The 8811-nt window shown below is 59.7% G+C and overlaps 1 protein-coding gene across 2 annotated transcripts in view; it reads left to right on the plus strand.

The window, feature by feature from the left end:
• The window catches only part of TXNRD2 (thioredoxin reductase 2), a 48655-nt gene extending 43814 nt beyond the window's left edge, over window positions 1-4841 (plus strand). For both annotated transcript variants that reach the window (XM_082697507.1, XM_082697508.1), the window contains exons 15-18: window positions 1124-1195; window positions 1362-1459; window positions 3161-3370; window positions 4565-4841. In XM_082697507.1, the coding sequence (XP_082553633.1) occupies window positions 1124-1195; window positions 1362-1459; window positions 3161-3284 (294 nt within the window). In that variant the 3' untranslated portion in view covers window positions 3285-3370; window positions 4565-4841. The remainder of the gene's footprint in view (window positions 1-1123; window positions 1196-1361; window positions 1460-3160; window positions 3371-4564) is intronic.
• Window positions 4842-8811: the final 3970 nt, after the last annotated feature.

Genomic DNA, 8811 nt, shown 5'->3' on the forward strand with positions numbered 1-8811 from the left:
CGCCCCGGTCTCTGTTCCTGATCTGTAATTCGTCTAGCTCTCACAGGCCCCCCAAAAACCCGGATTTAAGTACTCCCCCCAAAGGAAGACTGCCTCTTGAGTGTGCTCAGTCAGCTTGCCATGGCCCTGGGGTGGCCCCTGAGGGTACCCTAAGTGGCCTGGCAGGAGCGGGGAAGCCGGAAGCCTCCAGCATGGCTTCATCTTGCTACTGCAGCAGCTTGCTACGGACCGGGAGAAACTAGCCCCTGTGTGGCCACCACCACAGGCCTCGTACCCTCTGGGAATGAGTCACTGGGTTCCAGGGCCTGCCCCTTGCCCCAGCGCCCCGGTCCCCTCCATCAACGGGCCAGGCCTGACAGGCCAGCCTTCCCCCCAGCACTTTATTTGCTATTTTTGTTTGATTCATCACAAGTACATGGGGACATATGTTCGTGGCATTCTATAATGTTGTTTTATGTTTCACAATGTTGAATGGCCAAATACGCTTTGTTTGTTTTCTTTTCAATTCTGTCTTAGTTAGAACAATATTCTCTGAAGTTCCATTAATTAATAATGGCTGTGCAGCACATGTGAGGGCCCTGCTCATTTTTTACTCAGCCGCAGCCCCGAACACGCTGTCGAGCCCTTCTTGGGTGCTGAAAGCCTCTGGCCGACAGCTCTGGTGTGGGCCAGGGGCCTCCCCAGGCCTGCCTCCCCCTCCTTGCTCAAGTGAAGGCCCAGCCAGCACCAGGGTACCCTTGGGAGGCCACAGAGCCACTGGGTGGGCTGGGCACCCCCTTCCACTGCCCATCATCACCTCATCTGCTCCTCAGCATCCACCTGGTGTGACGCTCTGAGACTCGGGCTCTGTGACAAGACATGGTGGGCTCCACTTAGCCAGTCTGGGGCCCTGTGGTCCGTGGGGGCCTTGGGTCTAGGTGGGAAAGGTTCTGTCTTGCAGACAGTGTGGCCCTGGCCAAAGGTTGGTTTTGTGTGGGAGTGAGAAGGGTGGTATTCACAGCCAACCCCACCATGTCCTTACCCCACCCACAACATGCAGGCCATGTGGGCAGTTCTGGGTCCCCACCCCATCCCTGCAGCCCAGGAAGCTATTGACTCCAGGAATTGGTATCTTGTCCCTTAGGTTTATCACGCGTATTATAAACCCTTGGAGTTCACAGTGGCTGAGCGGGATGCGTCCCAGTGTTACATAAAGGTGAGTGTCCTTGTGGGCCATGCCAGGAGGTGAGAGGCAGGGAAAGAGCTGGCACCCGGGGGTGGGGAAACTCCCTGCAACTGCCCATCCCCCCCGGGCAGGCCCGCCTGTGCAGCCCCGGGGTCCTGTCACTAGCCAATCGGACCATTGATCATGTGGCTTTCAGATGGTGTGCTTGCGGAAGCCCCCACAGCTGGTACTGGGCCTGCACTTCCTTGGCCCCAACGCAGGCGAAGTTACTCAAGGATTTGCTTTAGGGATCAAGTAAGTGGGGAGGGATGTTAGCGTTGTGCACTGTTTCGGCGCCTGTGGCTCTGAAAGTTGGTGGCGCTGCAGTGGGAAGTCTGCGGCTGTGATGTTGCTCTTAGGTACCATCATCTGCGTGCTTGGTAGACCATCTCCTCAGACACGGCAGCTCCCGTCACAAGAGAGGCAGCTTTCTTCTCCAGCCAGCTCTTAAGCCAGCCATACTGTGTCAGTCTGTGGCCAGGCCACCTGGGGGGCCAGGGGAGAGGCCCGAATCCCTGGCCAGCGAGGGTGGGTCCCAGTTTGGGTCTTCTCTACTTAGAATGAACAGGGCTGGGGCCCTCCTTCACGGGGCCCAGCACACCGGCAGTCATGAGCAAGGTCCGCCCACTGCCCCAGGGCCGGCATGTGCTGTGCTTTGCGGGGTCCCGGGTTCCCAGGCTTGCCTGGCACTTTTGCTGCTGGAGGCTCTGGGTGGGGGTGGTTTGTCTGGGCAGAGGGGTGTGGGGCTGTCAGAGGCAGGAGGGTGGAAGGCAAAGTGGAGCTGAAGGAACAGAGAAGGGCTGCATGGGCCACCCCACCATGTGCTTGGGGCTTAAGGCTGTGGCCAAGATCTAGCCTCAGAGGCTGGTCTTAGGAGGTCTTAGGACAGGGTGGGAGGTCGAGGGGCAGGCCCCATCCAGGAAGACTGATGGGGGCTATGAGGGACTAGTCCAGACACCCCAGGGGCACCCCAGGCTTCCTGGCAGGTAACAGTAATAATTTTAGGACAGAGCCAATAGAGAATGTGAACGGGCCATTCACAGGTAAAGAAAGCTAAAATTAATAGTAGAAAGATTCTGTGCATTGTTTGGAATTTTTAATGTAATTAAAACACCAAGAAACCATTTTGGTCAGTGAGGGTTGAAAGGTTTGATCCCGTCCAGTCTGGTGGTGATCATTTCCAGCACCTGCACTGTGGAGACACTGAAGGTTTGAGCAAATCAGGGGAGTGAGGGGACCCATGTTCAGAGATAGTCAGGAGGAGGGTGTGAACCGGATGCTCCCTCTGGGGGCCTTCTGCCCACAGTTTGAAACACACGCTTGTTCGAGTTGGGAACTCGCGCACCCGCTATTGCAACATGTGTGTATAGATGGAAGGAGGGCTGTTTGTGGCGGCCCCTTCTGCTGACAGTGGCAGCGCCCTGCGGGGAGTCCTCACTTACTGTGCCTCTGAGGAGGGGCCCGGTGCCCCGTGGGTGGTCGCCGCTGCAGGGGGAGGGGACGTGTGTGTGACAAGAGCTGGGTGCTGAGCAGAAGAGCGCCGTGAGCAGGACCAGGCCAGGTTGGCGCAGGGCTCATCAAAGTGGGCTCGACCTAGCTCGCTGGGGCAGGTGGGGAGAGGGAGCAGGCCCACAGAAGGAGTATCTGGAGCCATGGACCCAGGTAGGACTGCTCCTGGCAGGCTGGGAGCAGCAGGAAGCCTGGATGGAGCAGGTGAGGGGGCCGGGGGGAGGTGGGAGGTGGGGCTGCTTGGCATTTGCTGGGAGACACGTGGGAGACAGGTCCAGCAGAGGTGTGTGTGGGTGTTCCTGGCTGCTGCCAGGCCTGGGGAACAACGAGGAGACTAGGACTTCCAGGGCCCTCCCATGTGCTATCTTCTGAGAGACGGGATGATATGGACGTGCCACCCCGTGTGGACTCCTCTCCTGAACCCCTCCCCCGCCCCGCTGTGTGCAGGTGTGGGGCCTCCTATGCACAGGTGATGCGGACAGTGGGCATCCACCCCACCTGCGCTGAGGAGGTGGCCAAGCTGCGTATCTCCAAGCGCTCGGGCCTGGACCCCACCGTGACGGGCTGCTGAGGGTAAGCAGCCATCCCTGCCCAGACAAGGGCACGTGGCATGCCTGCAGCCCCCCACAGCCAGGTTCTTCGGAGGCTCAGATCCAGGTACACAGCTGGGGCAGGCTCTGGGTTTAAGGCTGGAAGCATGGGGTGGGGGGCGGGGGGTGGAGGAAGTGTCGCTGTGACAGCTCTCTCCAGATACATGGGAGGCCACAGCCATGGTGCCAACCTCAGACATGGGAGCCCTGTGCCCCAACTACAGGAGCTGAAGAAACAGGGCTGGGAAGGAGGCCCTGTGAGGGCACCCCTCCCCCACAACAGGACACCCTCCCTCCCCAGACACTGGCCTGGCTGCCGCTTCTCCCCAAATGCAGGAAATGTCTTGAGGCTGGGCTCACACCCTAGTGGCCTGTCTTGGCGCTGGGGGGAAGCTGGGAGACACTGGGCTGACTGAGCTCAGTGGGCTGTTGGGTAGGAGAAGCAGACCTCCCTTTCCAGCTTCACTCCATGCAGAGCTGCACCAGCTCGTTTCTCTGTCACCCAGAAGGTGGAGACGCTGCCTTGTGCACGGCAGTGGCCCACACATCTGGTTCTGTTAGAGCTTTGCAAAGTTTGGCCCAGCCGGGCAGCAGGCAGAAGCCTTGGGGTCTGTTCACCCCAGCCCTCTTCTGAGGAGGAAGAAATTAGTGAGTTCCTCCCTGACCCCTGCTGAAAGGTTGCGTGTGGTCAGGACCTGTTCAGCTGGTCCTGTGAGACATTCTGCAAGCTCTAGCAGCCCCGCCTGGGGTGTCCCCTGTAGCTGTCGGCCTCTCCCAGGTTTGGGGTACTGAGGGCTGAAGTAGAGTATAGACAGAGCAGGGAGCACCCCACGAGACACCCTCAACCAGGCCTCAGGGCCTGAATGGCAGCTGAAGGTCCCATGGATTTGGGCACAGGCCTGGGGCTTCTCTTGGGGGCATCCTGGGCACCCACTGTCCTACAGCCTCCACAGCCAGGGCTGCCCTTGATACGGACAAATGAAGGGCATCTTGAGGAAACTTCTCATCAGAACATCGTACCTAACAGAGCTGTTTTGTAAAGAACCAGCTGTGTTTTTATGATTTCAAAATATTTTTTAATAGTGTAGAGTTCCCTGCGACGCATCAGGCTGGTGAGGGCAGGGGCTCTCTCTGGGGCCCATGTCTCACCTGTCCGCAGAGACTCCTTCTGTGTGTGGGCACGGGAGACATGGTCAGGCCAATGCAGGGATGGCGTGACTATCCCATGCTGAGCACCGCCCCCCCCCCCCCACTCTTGTAGGACACCAGAGGCTGAGCCCAGGCAAGCCTCAACCCTGGAGAGCCCCGGAGGTCGTCGGCATGGGTGGCCTCTGGACGGACTGCCCACGTGCCCCACAGGGATGGCTCCAGGGCTCGTCAGCCCCTGCACCTCGCGCACCCTCCTGCCCAGGCCAGCCCCACCAGCCCCCAATGCCAGAAGATGACGGTGTGTGCAGAAACCCACCCTGTGGGCTGCCCACATCCGAGCTCCCCACCTGGTATTTCTGGAGTATAAATAAAGAGGGTGTTTTTCTGAAGTGTGCCCCTATCTGTGCTGTCCCTAATGCACCCCCAGGACGGCCCGGGTTGGGGTGGGGCCTGGCCGCCCCAGGCCTGTCACACACAAACCTATTCTCCTCCCCTCACAGTTGTCAGTCAGGGCACCGCTCTTGAGCTGTCAGCATGCCCCACGACCCCTGCAGCCACACCTCAGAAGACCCTGACCCTTTCTCCCAGGCACAGGGAACAGAGCCAGCACCCACCCCCACCCCCCCACCCCCCACCCCGCCCTCTGCAGGGTCTACCTGCGCCTCACAGCAAAGTAGACACTCAGCAGGGGTGGGGAAGCCTCTGGCTTTGTTCCAGAGCTACTTGCCAGTGTTGTGGCCCGGTGACAGGAGCTGGCAGGGCTGTTGGAGGCTTTCTGTCCCTCGAACGTCAGGCACTTCATTACATTTCCACCGTGGCCCTCCCAGCCGGCGTGTCTGCTGCTGCACTCGGGCTAATCCTGCCCATTGGGGCTTGACGGGCCCCAGGAGCGCCCTTCGGCACCCGGCCGCACCTGTCAGTCACTGCAGAGAGACAGCGCTGACAGTGAGGGGCAGGGCCATGCATTGTGCTGGGGCTTTAACGGTGGTTAATCTCGTGTCTTCCTTAAGAAAACATCACTTAGTCTGCCCGCCCAGGAGCCCTGGATGGGACCCTGCTTGTCAGGGAACAAAGGAATGTCTTTGCACCTGATGGGCCTAGGGGAGCCTCAGACGCTTGCTCGCCTGGTGCGAAGCGTGTGCAGGAGCTCTCAGACACCCAGTGAAGACGCCAAGTGCAGGGCTGGGCCAGCACCCTCCTGACAAGTGCAGCGTGAGACCAGCCGTGTCCCATTTAACGCACGGTTGGCGGCCACGCCCCTGCCTTGGAAGGTGTAGCTCACACTCCCCTCTGTGCCGGGGGGAGGTGTTCCCTTGCCTAGCAGGCACTGGGAGAGGTCTGCAGAGGTCAGCTAAAACAGCTGAGCTGCTGGGGGCGGCAGGGCAGGAGGGGGCCCCTGGAGCTGGGCCGTGCCCCTGCCGTGGGACAAACATGGAGCTTGAAATGGCTCCGCTGCTTTTCTGGATGGCAGAAACGATGCAGCCCATGGGGGAGCTCTCAGCATACACCAGACAGTCTCTGGTGCTAGGACTTGCCACCTCCCTGCCCACCCCACCAGTCAGCCAGAGGGCCAGCCAGCCTTTTGTCTGTGGTGCCATAAACCCCATCCCCCCAGCACCACCAGTGGTTTTCTCCATGCACCCTCTCCCTCAGGAAGGGCTCTGCTCTGGCACACCTGCTGAGTCCATAACAACCACTCTCAGGCCGTGTCTGGCGAGGTCATCCAGCCTGTGCCTTCCCCTAGCACAGAAAGAAACATCTATGGTGCTGGCCCCGCCAGCCTCACTGTTCAATCATGGGAGGACTTGGGACAGCCCTTGTCAGGGATGCTGCCTGTGTGGTCCTGAGGCTTCACAGCCCCCGCCTCAGGCCCACTGACTCACTGGGCATGGCGGCTCTTGCCTTCCTGGTAAACTGTGGGTAGAGGCCTGGCCCGGTTCACAAACAGTGGGCATTCCCAGCGAAGGCATGCCACAGAAGGTCATCACCTGGGCCACCTTTGGGGACATATCCTGCATCAGCTTATGCTTGCCTGGCTGTGAGGTTTGGAACCCAGGGTGCCCTACATGCCCCCACTGCTCTGGTGAGGCCTAGCAGTCCAGGGTCCCCTGCCCAGCATTCAGGCAGATCATGCACTGGGGTTTCCAGTCTGAGTTAAGAGCATGGGGGAACTGGGCGATGTGTTGGGCGATCGTCGTTTCTGTTCTGCACGTCCCAGGGACCGTCCAGGTCCAGACTCACCGTGTGGCCCAAGACCCTGGGCACACCCCTGTCCTGTCCTGCCTCCTCCCAAGGAACTCAGGGAGGGGACAAAGTGGCACGGGCCAGGTGTTCTCCACCTAGCTCTGGGGCTACCTTCCCACCACCTTTGCCTGTTTTTATGGTGCAATGAAAATATGATTTTAATTTCTCAGATTGTTCGTGTAACCTATAATTAGCCCAGCGATGCCCTGCATGCTTCTACTTATGGCTCCAGATTTCGCAATGATGTTGCTTAGGGGGTGGGGGGAGTGCTGCTGCTCAGGGGCCAAGCTACCCCTTCCCTTGCCTCTGCCTCTGCTGCAAAACAGAGCAGGTCACCCTCTGGTCACCCACCGTCCCCCTCCTTATAGCCCCGTGAGGCTCTGTCTCTAAAGGTCCTGAGGTCCCCAGGAAGGTGAGGGTACAGAGAAGGGGTTACGAGTTACTATGGAGGGCTGGACCAGGAGCAAAGGGGCGCAGCAAGCAAGGAGCAGGTTGGGCCTGAGGAGGACATCTGGGGCTGATGGGGGGCTGCAAGAAGGGGGATCAGCCCCCAGAAGGTGGCCCAGATGCTCAGTCTGCAGGTCTCCAAACCTGGTCGCTGGTGCCCACCATGCCCCCCATATCCCACGGCTCTGCTGGGACCGCCAGCTTTTTTGGGTAGCCATCAGGGAACTCTCCCTACACATGCCTCAGCCGTGTTCGCATGTGGCCGGGGTGTCCTGGCTGGGGAGGCGACCACGGTGCCCAGCCAGGGGCCCTCACAGATGGAGTTTCCCCATGAGAAACAGCTTGGCATCAGATGGTGCCTGTGGTTTGGGGTGTCTGTGTTTGTGGCCTTAGGTCTGGGCTTGCCCCTGAGGTCCCTGGGGTGGCTCATCTCCCACTCCCGCAGTGTCTCGGCCACATGCCTCATCTCACCGGGCTCAGGCAGCAGCTCCAAGGTGTAGGCTGGGCTCTGTGCCATGGACCATGCCCCAGCCTGAAGCGGGCCCCAGGGGCAGGGCTGAGAACCTTGCCCCTGGCTCCCCGATACATGCAGAGCTGTTGGGAGCTACACAGGTTGTCTGGGACCCTGTAAAACATGACACCCAAGTCAGCCAGACAGTGTGCTCACTGGGAGCTGTGCCATTTCCAGAGACTTAGGGCCACCAGGCCCTGTCACTGAACCCTCCAGACCCTGTTCAGGCTTCAGGTGCCCAGCCCATTCTGGTCTGGGGGCTCCTTTGCAGCGTGGGCTTATAGAATGCACAGGAAGCCCACATGTAGGCATCTAGTTCTTCCAAATATGCCATGTGAGGCTCCCTGGTGCTGGGCTGATGGTTGGGGTCTGGGCCAAGGTGGGGGCCGGGCTGCCAGTGGCCATTCCTCTATCTCCCCAAGCTGGCACACTCCGATCCAGCCAAGTCTTCCATGTCCCAGACTTTTCCCACCCATCTCTGTGTCCCTCTGGGAGCCACTCCTTTACCTCTCTCCACTCCGAGTGGTCCCTGAGTGCCCCTGGTCTGGACCATGGCCTTGTCTTTGTCCTGCCTAGCCTGACTAAGCCTGCCCTGGCTTCCATCCACCAAACTTCTTCCTCATCAGTGCCCACTGCTCCCACTCAACCCACCATGGGTCCTTGTCAGGGTCATACAGGGGACACTGTGGGCTGATCACTGCCAGAGACAGGTTGGGAGCCCGTGCCCCAGCCCCCAGGTGAGCAAGCAGCAGTAGGGTGTTCTCTCTCTGAACCAATTCTTGACCCAGATGGTGGGGGTACTTGCATACTTGGCACTATCTGGGGCCTAAGCTGGGCCTGGCTCCTCAGGGTGGAGGGTGCCCAGCCTCAGAAGCAGATGCTTGCTTCTGGCCTCAAACTCACAAGCTGTGGATCTTTGGCTTGACAAGGGGCTATGGCTTTGCCCTCACTTCAGGCCAAGTCATACTGTGGAAGAGACAAGAATCAGAGAGCACAGGACCAGGTGTCCCTCCAGTGGAGCCACACATGGGCCTGAGCCCTGCCAGCCTTTAGCCTCACACCACTAGGGGCCCCACTGCTCGTCCACCCAGGGCCCTGATCCCTATACCTTTGCCTTCCATTCTGCTGACAGGCCACCTGGCATGAGAGCTGGCCAA

Source organism: Mustela nivalis (genome assembly GCF_964662115.1).
Source record: "Mustela nivalis genome assembly, chromosome: 14".
Classification (NCBI taxonomy): Eukaryota; Metazoa; Chordata; class Mammalia; order Carnivora; family Mustelidae; genus Mustela; species Mustela nivalis.